General features: G+C 42.1%; 1 protein-coding gene across 5 annotated transcripts; it reads right to left on the minus strand.

Moving 5' to 3' along the window:
* LOC141567602 (uncharacterized) lies at window positions 1-24,184 on the minus strand. Of its 5 annotated transcripts, none has more exons than XR_016022160.1 (3): window positions 23,945-24,184; window positions 13,443-13,689; window positions 2,822-12,341 (listed from the first exon to the last, which is right to left on the minus strand). XR_016022160.1 is itself a non-coding variant. In XM_074315566.2 (2 exons), exon 2 carries the CDS (start codon window positions 18,726-18,728, stop codon window positions 17,598-17,600), a length of 1,131 nt encoding a protein of 376 aa, XP_074171667.2. In that variant the 5' UTR covers window positions 18,729-18,822; window positions 23,945-24,184; the 3' UTR covers window positions 17,038-17,597. The 5 variants fall into 5 exon arrangements, 2 of the variants coding, with proteins under 2 accessions (XP_074171667.2, XP_074171668.2); XR_016022159.1 differs by having other exon boundaries at window positions 2,822-11,420; window positions 12,196-13,689; XR_016022158.1 differs by having other exon boundaries at window positions 1-13,689.

Consider the following 24,184-nt stretch of genomic DNA (forward strand, 5'->3'; position numbering starts at 1 on the left):
CTTACTGCTTTCTAATCCCCTCACCTTCCCCCTTATCTCCATCCCCCCTCCCATCTAGTTTTTCCTCTACGTCTCTGAAACTGTTTCTGATTAGTTCATTCATTTATTCTTTTCTTTAGATTCCGCATATAAGTGAGATCATATGGTATTTGTCTTTCTCTGTCTGACTTATTTCACTTAACGTAATATCCTCTAGGTCCATCCATGTTGTTGCAAATGGTAAGATTTCTTCTTTATAATGCCTTAATATCTTGCTCTGTATTTTCATTTCTAAGAAAAACCTGTTTGTCTATCTGTCTAGACTAAAGAGAGATGAGAAATAAATATAATTAATGATATTGGCTTTCATTCTGGTCTTGGAAAAATGGCTATAAAGGATGATAATAAGATAATTGACCTTTGAATATAATTTTTGAATTACATAATACTATTGGATCAATATTAAATTTTCTCATTTTGATCATTGTACTGATGTTATGTGAGATAATTTCCATTTAGGAAATATATTTTTATATATAGGAATATGTATATTTTAATATATATCTATATTTTATATCTACTTTTAACATTTATATTATATATATCTTACCTCACTAGGGTGAGGATTTAATCTCTATCTATCTATCATCACTGTATTCTATTTCCTAAAATTTTGTTAAGGATGTTTTGCATCTATGTTCATGTGTAGTTTTCTACTAATAATATTGCCTAGTTTGGGTATCAAGTTAAGGCTAATCTCATAAAGCTAGATGGGAATAGTTCCATCCTATTTTTTTTTTTTTTTGTAAATAATTTGAGTGGAATTGGAATTACTTCTTCCTTATTTAGAAAAATTCACTAGTAAAGCCATCTCGGCATGAAATTATAGGACATTTTTAAGTTACCAATTCAATGTCTATAAGAGAGGACATTTCAGATTACTCATTTCTTCAGTGAAACTGAGTAGTTGGAGTATTTTAAGGAATTGTTTTTGGTCAAGTTCTAGCTTTCATAGAATTGTTAGAAAGATGTATAATCCTTTCAATGTCTTTAATACATCTAGTACAGTACCCTATTTTATTGCAAAATTTTTTTCTGATCAGTCTACCTAGAAATCTATCAATTATATTGATCTAGTCAAAGGACAGCTGTGGAGTTCATTGATTTTCTCTTACCTATTAATTTCTGCTCTTTATTATTTCTTCTCTTTTGCCTACTTCAGTTTTAATTATTTTTATAGTGTCTTTACTTAGATATTAAAATTATTTACTTATCTCATTTTTATTTCTAAAATAAGTATTTAAATCTATACATTTTCATCTAGTCTCAGCTATAATAAATCTTGATATACTGGGTTTCATTTCATTCAGTTCAAACTATTATCTAATTTTTTTCTTGTTTGACCCAAACATTGTTTATCAATGTTTTCTTCAATTTCCAAATATGTGGGGATTTTTTCCCTCCAGATAGTATTCTTTCACAAATTCTAGTTCAATTCCCTTGTAGTCAGATTATATATTTTCATGATTTTAATCGTTCTACATTTATTGACATTTTTTCATGTTTTGTTTTATGGCCTAGAATGTGGTATATTTTGTGAACATTCTTTGTGAACCTTAAAGTATATTCTGCTATTGTTGAAGAATGATTCTCTAAATATCCATTGAACCAGCTTGGTCGATGTATTAGTTTCCTGTGGGTGATGTAACAAATTATCACAAACTGAGTACTTAAAACAACAGCAATTTATTCTCTCACAGTTCCAGAAGCTAGAAGTCTGAAATCAAGATACCAGTAAGGCCATATTTCTTTGGAAGGCTCTGGGGAAGATTCCTTCCTTGCCTCTTCCTAACTTCAGATGGTTGCTGTGTGGTTTTTAGTTTTAAATAAATAGGGAAATGTTTTAGCTATTCTTTCTTGGTATGCTCTTGCTTTGGCATTCGAAGTACATTTATAATAGACCATTGATATTTTCCTACAAGTCACTATTGATATTATTGTTTATCCACTTTCCCCTTTTCTATGTGGTTCATTTTGCATAATTTCTATAACTGCACCTCTTTTTTTAATTAAAGTTTATTAGGGTGACAATTGTTAGTAAAGTTACATAGATTTCAGGTGTACAATTCTGTATTACATCATGTATAAATCACATTGTGTGTTCACCACCCAGAGTCTGTTCTCCTTCCATCATATATTTGATCTCTTTTACCCTCATCTATGCCCTTCTCCCCTTACAATCTGGTAATCACTAAACTATTGTCTGTGTCTATGAATTTTTGTTTCTCATTTGTTTGTCTTGTTCTTTTGTTTTGGGTTTATATATCACATATCAGTGAAATCATATGATTCTCGACTTTTTCTGACTTATTTCGCTTAGCATTATAATCCCAAGATCCATCTATGTTGCTGCACATGGCACTATTTCATCTTTTCTTATGGCAGAATAGTATTCCATTGTGTATATATACCACAACTTCTTTATCCATTCATCTATTGAAGGACATTTTGGTTGTTTCCATGTCTTGGCCACCGTAAATAAAGCTGCAATGAACATTGGAGCACACTTGTCTTTATGTATAAATGTTTTCAGATATTTGGGGTTGTACCCAAGAGAGGGATTGCTGGGTCATGTGGTAATTCTATTCGTAATTTTTTTTTTATTAGTTTCAGGTGCACAAGACAAAGCAAAACTTAGACGTTTATCATTTATATCCCTCACACTGTGTGAACGCCCCTCCCCCATCCACTATCCCTCTGTACGTTCCCCAAATTAATTTTCAAACCCCCATGACCATCTTGTGGTTACCAACTATTTTTCAAAACCTCTCACCTTCCCCTTATCCCCACCCCCCCGCCCCTCTAGCAACCCTCTGTTTTTCCTCCATGTTTCCAAAACTGTCTCTGATTAGTTTATTCACTTATTCTTTTCTTTAGATTCCGCATATAAGTGAGATCATATGGTATTTGTCTTTCTCTTTCTGACTTATTTCACTTAACATAATGTTCTCTAGGTCCATCCATGTTGTTGCAAATGGTAAGATTTCTTTCTTCTTTATGGCTGCGTAATACTCCATTGTATAAATGTACCACAGTTTCTTAATCCAGTCATCTACTGACGGGCATTTCGGTTGTTTCCAGGTCTTGCCTATTGTGTATAGTGCTGCAATAAACATAGGAGTGCATAGAGATTTTTGAATTGGAGTTTTGGATTTCTCCGGATAGATACCTAGGAGTGGGATTGCTGGATCATAAGATTTTTGAGATACCTCCAAACTGTTTGCCATAGTGGCTGCACCAGTCTGCATTCCCACCAACAGTGTACCAGCGTTCCCTTTTCTCCACATCCACGCCAGCACTTGTTGTTTGTTGATTTATTGATGATAGCCATCTTGACTGGGGTGAGGTAGTATCTCATTGTGGTTTTTATTTGCATTTCTCTGATGGTTAGTGAGGTTGAACATTTCTTCATATGTCTGTTTGCCATCTGTATGTCCTTTTTAGAAAAATGTCTCTTCATGTCCTCTGCCCATTTTTTAATTGGGTTGTTTGTTTTTTTGGAGTTGAGTTGAGTGAGTTTTTTATAAATTTGTGATATTAACCCCTTATCAGATATATCATTGGCAAATATCTTTTCCCATTCAGTAGGATCCCTTTTTGTTTTATTGATGGTTTCCTTTGCTGTGAAAAAGCTTTTTAGTTTGATGTAATCCCACATGTTTATTTTTTCTCTTACTTCCCTCGCGTGAGGGGATATATCAGTAAAAATCTTACTCCAGGTAATGTCTGTGAAGTTTCTTCCTATATTTTCTTGTAGGAATTTTATGGTTTCAGATCTTACATTTAAATCTTTAAGCCATTTTGAATTTATTTTTGTATGTGGTGTAAGGAGGTGATCCAGCTTCATCTTTTTGCATGTGTCTGTCCAAGTTTCCCAGCACCATTTATTGAATAGACTGTCTTTACCCCACCGTACATTCTTGCTTCCATTGTCATAGATTAAATGGCCATATAGGCATGGATTTATTTCTGGACTCTCTATTCTGTTCCATTGATCTATGGGTCTGTTTTTATGCCAGTACCATGCTGTTTTGATTACTGTAGCCTTGTAGTATAATTTGAAGTCAGGTATTGTTATACCTCCCACTTTGTTCTTATTTCTCAAGATTGTTGAGGATATCTGGGGTCTTTTGTTATCCCATATAAATTTTAGGATTATATGTTCTATTTCTGTGAAAAATGTCGTTGGTAGTTTGATAGGAATTGCGTTGAATATGTATATTGCCTTAGGCAGTATGGACATTTTAACTATATTAATTCTTCCTATCCATGAACATGGTATGTGTTTCCATCTATTTGTATCTTCTTTCATTTCTTTCTTCAGTGTCTTATAATTTTCTGAGTACAGATCTTTTACTTCTTTGGTTAAATTTATTCCCAGGTATTTTATAGTCTTTGGAGCAATTGTAAATGGAATTGCTTTTTAAATTTCTCCTTCTGATGTTTTATTATTGGTATATACAAATGCAACTGATTTCTGAATATTAATTTTGTATCCTGCTACTTTACTAAATTCATCTATCAGCTCTAATAGTTTCTTGGTGGAGCCTTTAGGGTTCTCTAAATATAGTATCATATCATCTGCATATAATGACAGTTTTACTTCCTTCTTACCGATTTGGATGCCTTTTGTTTCTTTTTCTTGTCTGATTGCTGTGGCTAGAACTTCCAGCACTATGTTGAATAGAAGTGGAGAAAGTGGGCAACCTTGCCTTGTTCCTGATTTTAAGGGGAATGGTTTTAGCTTATCCCCATTGAGTATGATGTTAGCTATGGGTCTATCATATATGGCCTTTATTATGTTGAGATATGATCCCTCTATTCCCACTTTCTTAAGGGTTTTTATCATGAATGGCTGCTGAATTTTATCAAATACTTTTTCTGCGTCAATTGATATGATCATATGATTTTTATTTTTCATTTTGTTAATGTGGTGTATCACATTAATTGATTTGCGGATGTTGAACCACCCTTGCATACCAGGGATGAATCCCACTTGATCATGGTGTATGATCTTTTCAATGTATTGCTGAATTCTGTTCACTAGTATTTTGTTGAGGATTTTTGCATCTATGTTCATTAGCGATATCGGCCTATAGTTTTCTTTTTTTGTGGTGTCTTTGTCTGATTTTGGGATCAGGGTGATAGTGGCTTCGTAAAAAGTGTTTGGGAGTCTTCCCTCCCTCTGGATTTTTTGGAAGAGTTTGAGGAGAATAGGTGACAATTCTTTTTTGAACGTTCTGTAAAATTCGCCTGTAAAGCCATCTGGTCCAGGGCTTTTGTTTGTTGGGAGATTGTTGATTACTGATTCAATTTCCTTGGTGGTAATCAGTCTATTTAGGTTTTTTGTCTCTTCTTGAGTTAGCCTTGGAAGGTTGTATGCATCTAGGAAATTATCCATTTCTTCCAGGTTGTAAAATTTGTTGGCATACAGGTGCTCATAGTAATTTCTTAAATTTTTTTGTATCTCTGCGGTGTCTGTTGTCACTTCTCCTCTTTCATTACTGATTTTATTAATTTGGGTCCTCTCTCTCTTTTTTTTTAATGAGTCTAGCTAAAGGTTTGTCAATTTTGTTTATCTTCTCTAAGAACCAACTCTTGGATTCATTGATCTTTTGTATTGTTTTTCTGGTTTCTATTTCATTTATTTCCACTCTGATCTTTATTATCTCCTTCCTTGTACTCCCTTTGGGCTTATTTTGTTGTTCTTTTTCCAGATCCCTTAAGTGTGAAGATAAACTGTTGATTAGTGATGTTTCTTGTTTCTTTAGGTAGGCCTGCAGTGCTATGAACTTCCCTCTTAGGACTGCTTTCACGGCATCCCATAGATTTTGGGTCGTTGTATTTTCATTTTCGTTTGTCTCGAGATATCTTTTGATTTCTTCCTTGATCTCCTGCTTGACCCATTCATTATTTAGTAACATGTTATTCAGCCTCCATGAATTGGTGTGTCTTCCAGTTTTTTTCCTGTAGTTCATTTCTAATTTCATAGCACTGTGGTCAGAGAAGACAATTGGTATGATTTCAATTTTCTTAAATTTATCCAGACTTGCTTTGTGGCCTAACATATGGTCTATCTTGGAGAATGTTCCATGTGCGCTTGAGAAGAACGTGTATTCTGCAGCATTGGGGTGGAATGCTCTGAAAATATCGATTAAATCCAAGTGGTCCAATGTGTCATTTAAGGCTGTTGTTTCCGTATTGATTTTCTGTCTGGAAGACCTGTCCCTTGTTGTCAGAGGTGTGTTGAAGTCCCCTACTATGATAGTGTTACTGTTGATCTCTGTCTTTATGTCAGTCAATATCTGTTTTATATATTTAGGTGCTCCTATGTTGGGTGCATAGATGTTTACTAGGGTTATGTCCTCTTGTCGAATTGATCCCTTTATTATTATATAGTGCCCATCTTTGTCTTTTAATATTTTCTTCATTTTAAAGTCTATTTTGTCAGAGATAAGTATTGCAACTCCAGCTTTTTTCTCGTTTCCATTTGCATGGAATATCTTACTCCAACCCTTCTCTTTCAGCCTGTGTGTGTCTTTTGATCTGAGGTGAGTCTCTTGTATACAGCATATACAAGGGTCTAGCTTTCTTATCCACTCAGCCACCCTATGTCTCTTGATTGGAGCATTTAAACCATTTACATTTAAAGTGATTATTGATAAGTACATAGTTATTGCCATTTTTCAATTTGTGGTTAGATTGTTTTCATCTTTCTTCTATTTACAGAAGTCCTTTTAGAATTCTTGCAATGCTGGCCTGGTGGTAATGAATTCCTTTAGCTTATTCTTTTCTGGGAAGCTCTTTATCTGTCCGCCAATTTTAAATGATAGCCTTGCTGGATAAAGCAACCTAGGTTGTAGGCCTTTGTTTTCCATCACTTTGAGTATCTCCTGCCACTCCCTCCTGGCCTTCAATGTTTCTGCAGAAAAGTCATTTGATAGTCTTATGGGAGTTCCCTTGTATGTAACCCTCTGTCTTTCTCTTGCTGCTTTTAGGATTCTCTCTTTGTCTTTAATCTTTGCCATTTTAACTATAATGTGTCTTGGAGTGGGCCTGTTTGGGTTTATCCTGGTTGGAACTCTCTGCACTTCCTGGGCTTGTATGTTGGTTTCCTTCATCAGGTTAGGGAAATTTTCAGACATTATTACTTCAAATATGTTCTCAATCCCTTGTTTCTTCTCTTCACCTTCTGGTATTCCTATGATGCGCATGTTGTTGCACTTGATGTTATCCCATAGATCTCTTAAACCATCTTCATTGTTTTTTATTCTTTTTTCTTTCTGTTGTTCTGTTTGGGTGATCTCTGCTAACTTGTCTTCTAAGTCGCTGATTCGATCCTCTGCTTCATCTAACCTGCTGTTAATTCCTTCAAGTAAGTTCTTTATTTCAGTAATTGTGTTCTTTAGTTCTAACTGGTTGTTCGTTATGATTTCTACATCCTTCTTGATGTCCTCTCTAAGCTCCTTAAACATTCTTATCATCAGTATTCTGAACTCTGTCTCTGATAGTTTGGTTACCTCTGCTTCATTTAGTTCCATTTCTGGAGGTTTCTTCTGTTCTTTTATTTGGGATATGTTTCTTTGTTTTTTCATTCTGGCTGACTCTCTGTGTTTGCTTCGATGTATTAGGTAGATGCCCTGGAGTTCTTAGTTCTTGCTGGATTAGTATGTAATAAATGTCCTTTATATTTCACTTGCACTACTTCGTTCTTCTCCCCTGCGTGTGCTCCAAAAGTGACTCTTGTGTTGTGTATATTGTCCTGTTAAAGAAGATCCTTAATTGCTTTTCACTTGTGAGTAGGTGGGGTTAACTCCTAGGCTGACTAGTTGTGAGACTTGGCTCGGCCCACGCAGGGTGTTCTGCTGTGTGAGGGTTGACCACTTAGATGTGGTTTGGCCTCTATGTGCCTGTAAAGAATCCCCCCTGGGTGTGTCACTTGTAGGTCAAACCCGGTAGTATCTGGCTTGGTCTGGAGTTGGCCGCTGGGTATGTTGAATCTTGTGCCTCTTAAGCTGGGCACTGGTAGGGCAATTACAGAGCAAAGCAAATCACCAAGCACAACAACAACAACAAGGAAAAAATCAAATACATTCACATGTAAAACAAACAATCGACAACCCCCACTCGACACACGCAAAGATGTCACAGATATAAAGACAAATCAAAACAGAACAAAAAACAGCGCCAGTTGTGGCTTAAGCCCACCAAGTAATCTCCAGGTTGTTCTCTGCTGTAGCACAGAGTCCCCTGCGTATTGTGCAGGTAGAGCCGGTCACCTGGTGCCCAGAGTGACATTGGGGCTGCAGCTTTAGATGCGTGGGGCTGAGGGGTCTGGACAGTAGTTTTTACAAAGCCAGTGCAGTTTCTGCCCTTGCCTGCACATATGCACACTGAGAGTAGCACCACCAGCCCTGTGTCCAGCTCTCCTGAGTCTTAGGGCACCTCTTCCCTGTGTGTGTGTGTGGCGGCGGGAGATTCCTCAGCTGCTGAAAGCTGAGAGCTGCATCTGCCACTTACTGCTGATCCCTGGGAGTGCCTCCACCAATGTAATTGCCCCGCCCTAGGCAGGCCAGAAAGGGTGGGGGCTGGGGATGGAAAGAGGGGTCTTCTCTTTCCCAGCCTAGCTGTGTCACACCCCACCCGCAGGCCAGAAACGGTGGTGGCTGGGGATGGAGGAGTCTCCTGTCTCCTAGGCCAGCGCAAACCACACTCTTCTCAGCCTCTTCCCTGGGCCAGAGCCGCCCACCAGTCCTCCCAGAGCCCATACACCAAGGTTCCTCTGTAATCTGACACTGCTCTTCAGATCAGGAGCCAGTTCAAGTCTCTGGAAGGGTGGGGGTAGGACTGGAAGAGCGGGGGGAGGGGCCCAGGTGTGGAGTTTGTGTCCTTTGTCCGGACTAAGGCCCAACTGGGGGTATCAGCTGAGGCTAATTGCCTCAAATGCTAGATATGCTGCCTCCGCGGGGGGAGAGGTCCGCTGTGGGATGCAGAGCCAAGAGTCCGCCACCTGGCTTTTACGTTCTCTCTTTTGTCCTCGGAACCCCCGTGTCTCTGCAGCTGGGGATGTGGTTGCCCTGCCCTAGGCTGGCAAGAAAGGGTGGGGGCTGGGGATGGAAGGAGGGGTCTTCTCTTTCCCAGCCCCGCTTTCTTACACTCTTCCCGCAGGCCAGAAAAGGTGGTGGCTGGGGACGGAAGATTCCCCCCTCTCCCAGCCCAGCTCCTAGCCTCCTCTCTGGGCTAGAGCCGCCCGCCCGTCTTCCCGGAGCCCGGGCACCAAGGCTCCTCTGTAATCTGCCACTGCTCCTTAGTGCAGGTGCTATATCAAGTCTCTAGAAAGGCGGGGGTAGGGTCGGAAGAGCGGGGGGAGGGGCCCAGGTATGGAGTTTGTGTCCTTTGTCCAGCCTAAGGCTTAATTGGGGTTATCAGTTGAAGTTATTGCCTCAAATGCTGGATATGCTGCCCCTGCGTTGGGAGAGGTCCGCTGTGGGACGCAGGGCAAAGCGCCCACCTCCTGGCTTCTGCGCTCTCCTCCGTCCTGGAATATCCTGCGTATCTGTAGCTGTGGGTGTGGGCTGGATTTTCACAGGCACAGGTGCGGAGCAGATTTCCACAACCCAAGGGTGGGGGCCGAATTTCACAGGCACAGGTGCGGCGTGTCTCTGCTCCGCTCCCTTCCTTCTTCCCCTGCTCGCCCAAATTTTTCCCCACCTGCAAGTAATCCCTGCGCGAGTCTCTTCGCTGTTCTGCGTGATGAGCAGAGAGTCCTTTGATGGGTTATAAGCTTCCCGTTTCTGATAAGATTGGATGGAGAACTCAAAAAGTGCGCCCCGCTGCCGCCATTCCTATGACGTCCTATTCGTAATTTTTTGAGGAACCGCCACACTGCCTTCCATAGCGCTGCACCAGTCTGCATTCCCACCAACAGTGTATGAGAGTTCCTTTTTCTCCACAGTCTCTCCAACACTTGTTATTATTTGTCTTGTTGATGATAGCCATTCTAACTGGGATGAGGTGATAGCTCATTGTGGTTTTTATTTGCATTTCTCTGATGATTAGTGATGTTGAGCATTTTTTCATATGTCTATTTGGCATTTGTACGTCCTCTTTGGAAAATGTCTCTTCAGGTCCTCTGCCCATTTTTCAATTGGGTTGTTTGTTTTGTTGTTGTTGAGTTGCATGAGTTCCTTGTATATTTTGGATATTAGCCCTTTATCGGAGGCACTGTTTGCAAAAATATTTTCCGATTCAGTTGGTTGCCTCATTATTTTGTCTATGGTTTCTTTTGCTGTGCAGAAGCTTTTAAGTTTGATATAGTCTCATTCATTTATTTTAGCTGTTACTTCCCTTGACTTTGGAGTCAAATTCATGAAATGCTCTTTGAACCCAACGTCCATAATTTTAGTACCTATGTTTTCTTCTATGCAGTTTATTGTTTCAGGTCTTATGCTTAAGTCTTTGATCCATTTTGAACTAATTTTGGCATATGGTGACAGATAGCAGTCCATTTCAGTCTTTTGCACGTGGCTTTCCAATTCTGCCAGCACCATTTATTGAAGAGGCTGTCTTTTCTCCATTGTATGTTTTTTGCTTCTTTGTCAAAAATTATCTGTCCATACTTATGTGGTTTTATTTCTGGGTTCTCAATTCTATCCCATTTTTCTATGTGTCTGTTTTTCTGCCAATACCATGCTGTTTTGATTCTTGTAGCCCTGTAGTACAAGCTAAAGTCAGGGCGTGTGATACCTCCCACATTGTTCTTTTTTCTTAAGATTGCTTTGGCTATTCGGAGTCTTTCATGGTTTCAAATAAATCTGATGATTTTTGTTCTATTTCTTAAAAAATGCCATTGGAATTTTGATGGGGATTGCATTAAATCTGTATATTGCTTTGGGTAATATGGCCATTTTAACTATGTTGATTCTCCCAATCCATGAGCACGGAATGCCTTTCCATTTCTTTGTGTCTTCTTCAATTTCTTTTAAAAATGTCTTGTAGTTTTCAGCATATTGGTCTTTCACAACCTTGGTTAAATTTATTCCTAGATATTTTATTCTTTTTGCTGCAATTGCAAAATGAATTTTTTTAAATTTCTTTTTCTGCGATTTCATTGTTAGTATATAGGAATTCAATGGACTTTTGTACATTGATTTTGTAGCTGGCAACTTTACTGTATTCGTTGATTGTTTCTAATAGCTTTTTGGTGGAGTCTTTAGGGTTTTCTATATATAGCATCATGTCATCTGCAAAGAGTGACAATTTAACTTCTTCATTCCCAATTTGGATGCCTTTTATTTCTTTCTCTTGCCTGATTGCTCTGGCGAGGACTTCCAACACTATGTTGAAAAGCAGAGGTGATAGGGGACAGCCCTGTCGTGTTCCTGAATGTAGAGCAAAGGGCTTTAGTTTTTCACCATGTAACTGCATCTTTAAATTCACTTATCTCTAATTCAGCATCGTCTCATCTGCTTTCATACCATGTAGCATATTTTTTGTGTTAGATATTGCATTTCCCATTAAGTTCCATATAGGTCTATTTTTATATCTATTTTTACATCTCTTCTCTTTTAATCAAGTTCTTGATTTTCCCATACTTCCAAGAATGTAGGATATTTATAAAAGCTGTGTAACATAATTGTCTGCTAATTTTATCATTTCTGTCATTTTTGTGCTTGCTTCTACTGATTTTTTTATGCTAACATGCTATGTCTTAGATTCCTGCTCCTTTGTGCACCCACTAATTATTTAATTGGGTACCAGACAAGATAAACTGTACAGTGGGTGTTGCATTTGCTTATATTCCTTTAAATAGTGTCAGATTTTGACATGACTTTCAGTAAAGGTACTTTACAGCAGTTTTTCCTTTGGACGCTTGCTGTTAATTATTTTCAGGATGGATCCATAGCAGACTTTAATCTGTGTTTAATTAAGTCCCTCTATCTAGGTGAAATATTTCTAAGGCTCCTACCTCTTGTTCTCTACACCATACTGCCCTTCAGTTGTACTTTTCTAAACCTCAGTTCACTCTCGTCACATTTGTACAGATCAGAACATAGCCAATAATTTCAGTTCTTAGCCTCTCATCTTTCCATGTGTCCCCCATCTCTAGCTCCCTGCCCTCCCACCGTATGCCACCTGAACTCTGGTCACACTGACCTTCATGTACCCTGATTTTTGTGTCCAGGTTCTAAGTGGGGGAAATCATAGGGCTTCACTCTTGTTTTTCTGGAAAGCAAAGTGTCCCAGTGGATACTTCTGAATTTCTTAAACTCATGGAACAGCAGGAAACAAAGACCAAAAAACTGATCAGAAAACAGAAAATAAAATTAACAAGGATCTTTGCCAGGCTGAGAAAAATACTGAACACCAGAAAATGAAATTATCACAATCTGAAAGCAGTCTTTTTTTCTGGTGGAAAGACCTGAGCATTTGCCCATGATTGGCCTTCGCTTGTTCCCAGGGGATTGTTTAAAATGCCCAGTAAAATACCTTTCCTAGAACTCACCCTGAGTCAGGTAAACCTGTGATGGAAGAAGCCCCTTCTACCCTTGAATGAGGAGTAGCCTTCTTGCTCACAGTGGTACCACACACCCCAGGATTGCCCACGAACACCCAGTGTGAGATCTCCACCTAGGGGATATCCACAACTTTCTGGACCATTTGGACCACCTTCTCCCACTCCAGATGGAATAGCGTTCCAGTTCTTCTTATTTCGGTGTTTTCTGTGGAGTGAGGGAGTGATTTTGCAAAGAGAACCTCAAACCTTGAGATGCCAGGCACTAAGACAGAGGGGCCTGGGCACCAGGTTAAGCTGCAGACCAGGAGCTAGGAAGTCCCAGGTGGTTCAGTGGGGCCCGAGGCAGAGTGGGCACCTATGTAGGAACTGGTGGAATTAGGAGCTTTGTGGATGCAGGTGGCAGGTGTGGGAGCAGAGTGCGGGGATGGTGGGGTCAGAAGCCTGCGTGGAGGTTGGGTTGTGTAGGAAGCTGGCTGCCAGGATGCAGGAAGGACCAGAGGAGCCACCAGGGCAGGTATATCTGGACAACACAGGAGGACCAGGGAGTCACTGCTGCTGCTAGAAGCCATTAGGTGAGAAGGAATTCCCAGGCTGTGGAGACCCCAAAAGATGGGTTGCTGGGAATGGCAGGAGTCAAAGGCAGCAGAACCAGGCACATGGAGGCCAGAAAGCCTGGGGGGGGGGGGGGTAGGGGGGGGGTATAGCCAGTTAGACCAGAGCTCTCTCTAGACTCTACCTGGGCACCCACCTACTTGCCTACTCCACCCCAGCCCCTCACCCCATCCAAGCCAGCAGTTTGAGGTTGCAAGGCTCTGGTTTCCTTTCCCCTCGAAACCAAAGCCTCTGTAGGCAAGTCCTGCCCTGGCCCAGCTCAGTGCCTTCATACCTTTGATGCCCTGCCCCTGAGGTGGAGCTCTCTCAGGCCCAGTGATTCCTGCATGATGGCAGACTGTGTTCCTCTCTGGAGGCTGAGAAACCAGATTCCTGCTTATTTGGGCTGTTGGCAGAATCCAGGTCCACGTGGTTGTAGGACTGTCTCTGAGCTCCCTAGATGCTCCCTGGTTGCATTGAGGGGATCTGCGAAGTCAGTTATCATATTTTGCCATGTACAATGTGCACTTTTTTGCCCAAATCTGTGAGGGAAAAACAAGGATGTGCATTATATATGGGCAGTACTAGTTTCGTATCTATATAAATGTTTTAAATTTTTTTATTTATGCTATGAGTTAAAAATGTAACTCTAGAAATCAGTAACGGTATCTATATGCAAAATAATACCCCGGAATATGATAATCAGTTTTGTTGAACTTACAATGAACTTGCAATGATGAAGACTTGTTGGCCTTCTATGATGAGTAAATATCATAACTTTTTTACCGGTACATAAAATTTCTTCTACCCTGTATCTGTTCTTTTGTTTTGTAATTATTTGTTACATAAAATTTCTTATACCATAATGTTTTTAAAAATGCTAAAATTCCTTTATAATATGAAAAACAAGTACCTAAATGTAAACAAATAAAATTTGAATTAAAAAAATGAAAGTTTTTCCCTGAAAGTTTGGGCCAGAAATGTGGTTGTGCATTATACACGGGAGCACGTTATACATGGCAAAATACAGTAGTCTTCATTTTGTGTGACTGAACTCTGACCTCTTGATCCTGCTGAGCCAGGACTGAGGTGGTTGTGCTGTCCTTAGCTCCTAGCGTTCCTCTCCAGTCCTAGCACAGCTGTATCCTGGAACTAGCAATGGGGCATCAGACAGCTCCCTCATATTGCCACGTCAAACTCTTCTGTCTGCATCCTTCTCCCTGCAGCTGAGAAAGGTTCTCCCCTTTTTAAGGCTCATGTGATTAGATTGAGCCCACCTGATAAATCTCCTTGGAAAGTGAGTAATGTTCATTACATATGCGAAGTCCTATTGGCCTTTGGGACCTGTGAAAGTAACATTCACAGGTACTCGGAGTTAGGGCATGGACGTCTTTGGAAACAGTTTTTCTACTAGTTTACACTCTGATGCTCAGATTCCTATTTGTCCTGCTTGCAAAATATGTTAAACTGGTCCCAAAATTCCAAAAGGTCTCATTCCATTACAATACCAACTCAACATCCAAATCTCTTCTAAATCTCATTAGTTCAAAAGTCCCAAATCTCATCTGAAGTGTCCAAATGAGGTATGGGTGAGGCTCTCTCTGGGTATGATCCACCCTAGGGCACATATTCCCCCCATCTGTGGTTCTATAAAATGAGAAAATAAGGTATCTTCTCCCAAATAAAATGGTGGAACAGACCTAGGATAATAGTTATATGTGTATACATTGTTTCAAAAGGGAGAACATGGAAAGAAGAGCCACTAATCACAAGACATTTTGAAACCAGGCTTGGCAAACCACATTAGGGATCAAGGCCTGGGAATAGCTTGTTTCCAGGCCCTGCACAGAGCTCAAAGCTCCTCTCTGGGTTCTACTCTGCTGAGTCATGAAAGGTAACACAGGCTTGTAGCTTGGTTTCCTCAGTGTAGAACTTATTTCTACACTTATTAATCTACACTTTAATTTCATATTCTGTCCGTTTAGATCCAAGGTGTTTCTTCTAGAATAAAATTTTCAAGAACTTTGTGTGTCTCCTACATATGTCAGAGATTCACTCCATTTGACAAAAGGTTGGTCCACAGATTTTTTTTCCCACTAGATAAGCCCCTATCTGTTTTTGGCTTTTGCTGAGATGGCTGAGGACACCTTCCAGCTTCCTAGATGCTCGCTGGTTGTATTGAGACCTGCTTAGTCACATAATGAATCTTTTCAGAGATTTCTGTGTGACCCAATAGTGAGTTTTGATCTTGCTGAGGTATTACAAAAGGTGTGCAGACACACCATCAGCTACTTTAGAATATGCTTTCCTAACCGAATCTCTTCATTTCAATGTCTTGCAATTAACAGGTGGAGAATTTCCCAAATCAAGCCTTGAGTCTTTTCTATACTTACTTACAGTTCTTCCCTATACTTACCTCTTCCCTGTCACATTTTACTGTAATTCATAAGCAACAAGGCCACTTTCAACACTTTTTTAGAAATTTCCTCAGCTAACTGTCCATAAAGACTTGAACATGAATATTTGAAGCTTTATAATATTTAGAATCTGGAAAAAAACAAGTGTCAATGAAGATAAATGGATAAACTGTGGTATATACATACACACAACATAGATGATTCTCAAAATAACTATGCTGCATGAAAGACAGGAACCAGAAATAAACTTTTAAGTTTCCACTTAAATAAAATTCTAGAAAAGGCAAATTTATAGTGAGAGCAAATCAATGATTGCCTAGGGATGGGAGGGGAAGTATTAAGAAGGGCATTGAAAGAGGGATTATGAAGGGGCATGAGGTAATTCTGGGGTGATGGATACGTCCAATATCATGGCTTGGGTGATTCCATGTGTATAAACATATTAAAACTTACCAAATTATGTGTTGTATATTGCATGTTGACTACACCATGAAACTATATGGTGTAATCATGAAACTATAAAAAATAATTCCACCTAAGTGTCTGGGTCTCCCACTTCTATGGGAAAACCAGAAGATTGCACATCCATACAGTGACTACCATCTCCAACAAATGCCTTGTGAAAAGAACCTCTTCCTTAGTAGCAAGAAAAACTGGCAAGGAATGAAGACTGTTTCCCTGTGAGCCAGCCGGAACTCTGCCTGGTCACAAAATCTACATCAATGGACCACCATGTCTCTACTCGCAACCCTATGGCTCCTGCCCATGCAGCAAAGACATTAGATAAGGAGTCCAGAGGCATAGGAATCGAGGAAAACTTTACATTCTTTGCTCTGCGACTGACCTTGGTCATATGACAGCCCTAGAGGTCCTAAGAATTTCCATACAGCCATAGTGACTGCAATGTTTATGGGGTTTGTTTTGTTTAATGGGTGTTTTTACAATGGGCAAGGATCTGAGTGGTTCTCATTTGCTAGTCTCTCCAATCCCAATTATTCACACCCAATGTTTCTATATTAATTTTGTTTCCTTCCTAGGCACAGGTCTTGACTTATGTACTCGATTCTGGCCTTCAGGGCACGTGGCACATGTCAGGTCCTGAGGAACAGCTTCCCCTCAACAGTGCTGGGGAACATGGGACACATGTTGGAAACAAGACACTCAATCTATGTAGTTCCTATACACAATGTAGATTGTTACAACAATGCCCTCAAGGTGACATCTGGGCCCTCAACTGAAAGCCAGACAAAATCAGCCCCACACTTTTGCTTAGGTGAGCTCTCATCTAAGCAGCTTTTGTCAGCAATGGAATTGAATGCCAAAGCTGGACTAAAAATTGTTCTCTGCCAACCTGCTGTTCATTCCATCTGAGGCACATAAAGTTGGAAGCCCCCCAAAACACTGTTTCTCTTCAGTTTGGCAGAGCTTAATTGTTTTCAAACCACTCCAAACAGTAAAAAGAACGAAAGGACCTTCATGATTAAATAATGTCTTTATTATCACGCTAGCCAGAGCAACACGAGGCAAGTAGTTCTCCAGGCTGGGTGACTTGGGAGGCTGAGAAAAACTGTCACAACTATCACATGAAACCAACAATGTTCATGAAGAAAGTAAAATAAACCTTTCTTTGCTACCAGAACACAACTTAGGTCCTCTTGCTAAAGATGGGTCATGTCCACCCCTCTACCAGTCAGTGGGAGGGAATGAGGACCCCCCCATTTAACTCAGGTTTGTTATAATTCCCTCCAGGGATTGGAAAGAGTACAAAATTCTGTGTGAGGATATTAGGGTAACTAAACTGGTAGAGCTGAGATGGTTTCAGCCAGGCATTGACACAGAAATCTTGCAAGGAACCTCAGCAGGGCTGAAAGTGCAACACAGCCCCTGAAAGCTTCCCATGTACCTGGCATTCATAAGGTGTCTCCCCAATGTTAATATTCAGATATATGAAGTTCAACATTTGATTGATGTCTCCCTTACAAAAGGTAATCACAGAGCTCCTCTCCATAAGTCCTGTTGTGTTGAAAGCACTCTTAAAGCCTTCCTGCAGTGTGAACTTTCTGGTGCCGAATGAGGTGGGAGCTTAAGCTATAGGCTTTCCCACATTCACTGCACTCATATGGCCTTTCTCCAGTGTGAACTTTTTGGTGCCGAACAAGGTGGGAAGTTCTGATGAAATCTTTCCCACATTTGCTGCATACAAAAGGCCTTTCACCCGTGTGAACTCTCTGGTGTGCAATAAAGTCAGAGCTTCGACTAAAGAATTTCCCACATTCAATGCACTCAAAAGGCTTTGCCTCAGTGTGAATTCTCTGGTGTTTAATGAGGGTATATTTGTGGCCAAAGGATTTCCCACAGTCACTGCAAACATAAGGGTTTTCTCCAGTATGGATGCTCTCATGCTGAACAAGTGTGGATTTGTGTCTGAAGACTTTCCCACAACTGTTGCACTTGTAAGGCCTCGCTCCATTGTGAACTCTCTGGTGTACAATTAGATTGGAGTGATGGCTGAAGTATTTTCCACATTCGCCACACTTATAAGGCATTTCTCCAGTGTGAACTCTTTTGTGCTGAGTAAGGTTGTCTTTGCGGCTAAAGGATTTCCCACACTCACTGCACTCGTAAGGCCTCTCTCCCGTGTGGATTCTCTGGTGCTGCACCAGTGTCGCTTTGCGGCTGAAGGCCTTGCCACATTCACCACACTCGTATGGCTTTTCTCCAGTGTGGATTCTCTGGTGCTGCACAAGTGTGTCTTTGCGGCTAAAGGCCTTCCCACAATCACTGCAGTTGTGATGCATCTGTCCGATGTGAAAGGCGTCTCCAATATCAGTGTTCCTTGTCTTCCTCTTGCTGCGGGTGGCCTTTTGCTGATGACTGCCTAAACCTGCCTGTTTCTGTTCCTCCTCACATGTGAAGGGCTTTTCTGACAAGTGATGTTCTTCATAAACTCTACAGTTTTTCACAAACGAGTTCTTGCCTTTGTCTCTTAAGGATTTCTCTATACTGTAGTGTTTCTGGTGCTGGTGAAAGCTTGTGCTGAATGCGAATTGTCTCCCACATGCCTCACATGTGTAAGGTTTCAGTTTATGACGTGTTTCCTGGTGTTCATCCATGTGCAAAATGTCTTTCAAGATGGGGTCACATATATCACAAGGGTGAGCCATTTGAGTGAATGAACCTGCCTTGCCCTGGAAGCATGAACTATAGAAACGCTCTGCTCAGAAGGTGCCTCTTCATCCTCTGCTCCACGCCAACAGCCTGAAGGCAGAAAAATGCTATTGAAATGCATGCTGACTTTGGTAGGAAGGGGCAAACCCATCACAAATGTGTCTAGCACACCCAGAATTGAGTCTATGGGTTTGTTGGTAAGATGACAGACTTGGGATCAGGTTAAGGAAACTTGCTGTGCATCACTAAGCTCTAAGGGTCACAGAATGGGGAAGGCCTCACAAGTGACAAAGACACAAGGATGGGATGTAACTCAGGGAGAAGAAGCAGGCAGATCTCCAACTTACCCCTTGCAAATGACTTAAAAGGGTTTTGGCTGTTGGTAACAAGTGAGTTATATATAGAAACCTATGTCCAAGCACAGAAAACTATGATTCAAAATTAGTAACTTATATTTAAGGATATGTGTATGTCTCAACATAGGTAGGAGAGCACTGGTGAATGGGTGGACAGCCCTGGGTCAGAGGTCAGAATAGAAATGACAAGTGTATAAAGTGTCCAGAATAGGGAGGAAAAAGTAGAAATAAAGTACAGCTTATAGCCTGGGTACCAAACAGTGGGCACAGGATAGGTTTCTGGTGATATTTAAACCCAGCCCTGAGGTCACACCCTCTTTATGCTCTCCCTCACCAGGGCCTGTCCAAGACACTCTTGCTGTCACTAGAGTCATGACCTCAGTCAGGCTCTCAGAGTTCCTTGCCCTGCTGTAATTCAGCAACCACAGAAGAGCTGCAAGACACAAGCCAGAGGAAAGATAGGGCAAGTGTGTGAGAGAGCACTGCCCCAGGCAGCCCAATCATGAGAGATTAAAAGAAAACTAAATATTACAAAATGAACATCAGAAATGTCTTGTAGTAACAACCTAATGGGTCCCACAAGCAGAGACCATGACTGCAATTCATGATACAGGTAGGCCGAAGGATCAGTTAAAGATATGGGGCAAAATCTGGAGCACAGAGGTGTCATGAATGTGGACAGAGCCATCCAGCCAGGGAGAGGCCAAGCAGGGTAGTATCCACTGGGCTGGCCACAAGACTCCTGATCCTGAAACCCCACCTGGCAAGGGTTTGGGGCAGCATGAGCACAGGGAGTGGAGGAGACAGTACACACAGCTGAGCTCTGGCACCCAGAGGACCTATGTGAGGGAATGAAGGAAAACAGCAGTGCCCATGGTCCAGGTATGAAAAGGAAAAGGCAACCTCTAGGGGAAAAAAGGAAGAGCAGGGCACAGCCCAAAAAACTGGAATACGTGGAGCCTCACCCAGGATGGCTGTAAAGCAAAGTGTAAAAAACACTGCATTGTGATAAGAGTATCTGGGCTTTATCAAGTAGTCCCCACTCCTCCCAGAAGAAAAACACAAACACATCCTCAAAAGTCACATGACACTGTCGTAAGCAGACAACCAAGCATGGGGCAGCCTCTCTCCCCTGGACTCCTAGTCTATTCACCACATATTCATTTTCCTCCCCAACTTAGACAAGATATCAGGCCCTTGTATGATTGATGCATGATCTGCCTTCATTTTACATTAATCATTTTGTCCAGCCCAGAACAACAGGCAGGTGGACAGGTAGACAGACACTACACAGAATGGGCCTGGCACGCAGGGCCCACCCTTCTCCTGCCAGCTAGTTCCCTTGGGGTCTAGAGATTATGCTTCTCATACACAAATTTGAACTCAGCATTCTCCATAAAGACCTCAGTACCAGAGCCCTCAGACCATGAATTAAGATTCCATCTCCATGTACACATCACTCTTCAGCTCACACCTCCCTCCCTCTTATCTATGGACGCCCACAACACAGACACCTCCTACATGCAAATCTGCACACAGTATCCAGAGAATGCTTGGTTAATGCATCCAGCTGATGGCCCCCACTGCCATGAGTATCTCTGAATCCAGCTTTTAAATATCCCCCTTCTTGAATCAACTTCAGCAATGCAGAACCATGTACAGATATTAAATAAACCCTGCCTTTTCCCACTTTGCTATTGTACACTGAGGATGCTATATTCTCATCAATCACAGGTTTAACACTAAACTCTCATTCAAAGCCCACACCCACTGGCCTGCTACTGCAAGTACAGTGACTCTGCCAACTGACCCAATTGTCCCTGAGCTTATTTACCAGCTTGACTAAAACTCCCTGCATCCCACCAAAGGTCACCACAAAAGCCCAGGAAGCACTCAGAGAGGGAAATAAGCACCAGCTTCAGCCTGTTTCATCTCATCTCTGTTACTGTACACCCCAGCATCCATTGCATGTTCACCCTCTCTCTGAAGACTTCACCTGCCAGATCCTCTTCTTCCCCCCTCTAACCACAGACACTACTCTCCCTTTTCTTGTCTCTCAAGTGACTCCTACTTCCACTCTGCTGTGTCCACCCCCTTTTCAGACTCCTAAATGTCAATGCCACCATGACATAAAGATTCTCTCTAAATCTGAAACACAGCTCTAACCTAAACCACATACTGGCTGCCAACTTGTGGATGTCTCCAACTATAATCCCTTCTCTGAACTCCAAACCTGTGTGTCCAGCTGTCCACTTGACACCTCCACTCAGATGTCTTTGGAACATCGCAGATTCAATACAGTCAAAACCTAACTCCTGATATTACTCGCACCATCAACCTGTTCACTATCTCAATTGAGGATTTTTTTATCCTTACACCATTTACCGTCTCAGGCCAAAAACTGTGGGGTCATCCCTGACTCCTCCCCTTTTTTCTCTCACCCTCCACATCAGAAAATCACTGCCTCCTCTGTTCCAAACCCTCCATGGCCCCCATTACCCTCAGAATAGAAGTCCAGCTTCACAGGCTGTCATTCCAAAGCTGAATCTTGTCCCCTGCTCTCAGATCACACCAGACATATGGGAGACTTGAGGTTTCCTGAACACTCCCAGTGGAGCCTCAAGTGATGCATTTGAACACCCTGGCGGGAAACTGTCCCACACTTCATCCCACTTCTAGCTAGAAACAGAAACTCTTCCATATAATTTGAGAATAGAAGTCAGAGTACAAGACCTTGGTAACACAAGGATCCCCAAACCCAATGGCAGGTAGAAGGGAAGAATCCTGAGATACTACCATTCACCATACTTGCTTGCCAAGATCACAGGGTGGGGGTGGGCTGAATGAGGAACTACACTCTGCAGAGATCGTAAGTGTTTCTGCCACCACAGCAACCTGGCAGGAAGAGGGAGCTGGGAGTGATAGATTACCACAGTAGGGTCTCATGGACTTAACTGTTCCCCTAACTGCTGTCCTGCCCTTTGGTGAAGATGATTTCAGGTTGTCTAACCTCAGATACTCACACCTTAGTGCTGCCTCCTATCAGTTCTGTGACCATGAGCAGGATCTGTGTCTCAGTGTCTTCATCTGTAAAGCGGCAATTAATAGTGGTGCCCACCTAACAGGGCTGCTGTTTGTATCACACGTTAGTATATGTCAAATACCTTTGAATTAGCTTTTACTGTCCATGAGCTTAACACTGCAAATGTTTTTTGTGCAAATGAAGTGATAAAGACAAGCACTGCAATCAATTATTAAGCACGGGTATAAATCTAATTTATCCTATCTATATATTTTTAACAGACTACTTATGTATACTTGCCAAGGGTACACTAGTCTTTTCACCAAACCAGCCTACCCGAAAATAAGACCTAGCCGGACAATCAGCTCTAATGCATCTTTTGGAGCAAAAATTAAGACTGGGTCTACAGTGAAATAAGACCGGGTCTTATATTAATTTTTGCTCCAAAAGATGCATTAGAGCTGATTGTCCGGCTAGGGTCTTATATTAATTTTTGCTCCAAAAGATGCATTACAGGTGATTGTCTGGCTAGGGCTTATTTTCGGGGAAACACGGTACATACTCACTCCTCTGAAGGTGAGTCTGCTAGTGTAGTGGCCCCTCATTAGAGAAGCTCATCATCTCTCCTTACCTCAGGAACTGAGAAACTGATGTACCAGTACCCTGAATTGGGCTGAAGTTGCTCCACTAGCCTGGATAACTTTCCTTCTTCTACACAGGCAGTGCCTATGGGGGTAAGCTGAGTCCACAGCATGGGAAACCTATTGCACCTCACACCCAGCTCTCCATCCCAGGTCAAGCTTCTAACACCCTCCAGCCCTCTCTTCCTGCTGACATCAGCCAGATACCTTTCATCCTCTGGATCCCTCCTTTCTGGAGGGAATTTCAGGGATGCCCACCCTTCTCCCCTGCCCTCCAATGTCTCTCACTTAAGGAACCACATAGAACATCTTGTCCTTAATGTTCTTCTGAAAATCTGATTCCCAGGCTTTGACCTGAGGCCTCATCGGCCAAGAGGTCTCCAGCACAGCTCACCCTGCAGAACTCCAGGTCTGCATAACCAAATACCCACGTGACACCTCCACTGTGAGACACCTCAGATTTACCACGTTCAAAACCCAACTCCTGATCCCCCTGAAAGGTGCTCCCTGCTCCAAAGTACACATTTCCATTCTTTCAGGATGTTCAGGGGGAGGGGAGAAATTTTTTTGGATAACCCTTCATTCCCTACTTCCACTCACAGCCGTATCTGACAAAGCAGCAAATTCTGTTGGTTCCACCTGCAAAATCTCTACAGAATTTAGTGACTTCTCCACCCTCAACACCTCCTGCCACTGCTCTGGTACAGCCGCCGCCGCCGCCGCCGCCGCCGCCGCCACCACCACCACCACCACCACCACCACCACACTCCTAGAGTCTCTTGCCTCCTCTCCGGCCTCCCTGCCCCCATTCTCATCATCCCCACCCCATCCTAGTCCGTTTTCCCGAGCGAACGTTGGGATACTTTTAAAATACTTAATCAAATCCTGTCCCTCCAAAGCTCCCAGCGTCCTCGTAATGAAGACACTCGCCTGACACTCTCACTACAGGCATGGCTAGTACACTCCGCTCCTTGCAGATGCAAGGACCCAACTTTCCCGAACGCTCCCAGCTCAATCCCTCCTCCCCGCCTTTGCTCTCCCACGTCTCATTACACTGGCTATTGGAAATGGGGGTTCCACTCACAAACGCACTGAAGCCTGGATGTAGTGACCTCATCAAGCAGCCTCATAAGGGGCCTTAGGGTTAGGAGGTGAGGGTCCGCTCGCGTCAACGTCCAGGAAACAGCACCTACCTACACCGGGCCCATCCCCGTGGCCGCCGCCATCAAGGCCTGGACCCTGCGGAGCCTGGGGATCCCAGGTCCAGACTCAGATCTTTTCCGGCGCTGCCACCGCCGAATCTCTTTGCAGTGGAGACGAGACTTCTCCTGCCCTGTCCCGCTCCCATCACCTCACAATCAAACCAGAGCTCGCATGCCTCCCCTCCCACTGTCCTACCAAAGCCCGACAAAATGTCCGCCGTGAGGAAGACG

Source organism: Rhinolophus sinicus, chromosome 8 (assembly GCF_057876585.1).
Source record: "Rhinolophus sinicus isolate RSI-liver-muscle chromosome 8, RSI-T2T, whole genome shotgun sequence".
In the NCBI taxonomy this organism is placed as follows: domain Eukaryota; kingdom Metazoa; phylum Chordata; class Mammalia; order Chiroptera; family Rhinolophidae; genus Rhinolophus; species Rhinolophus sinicus.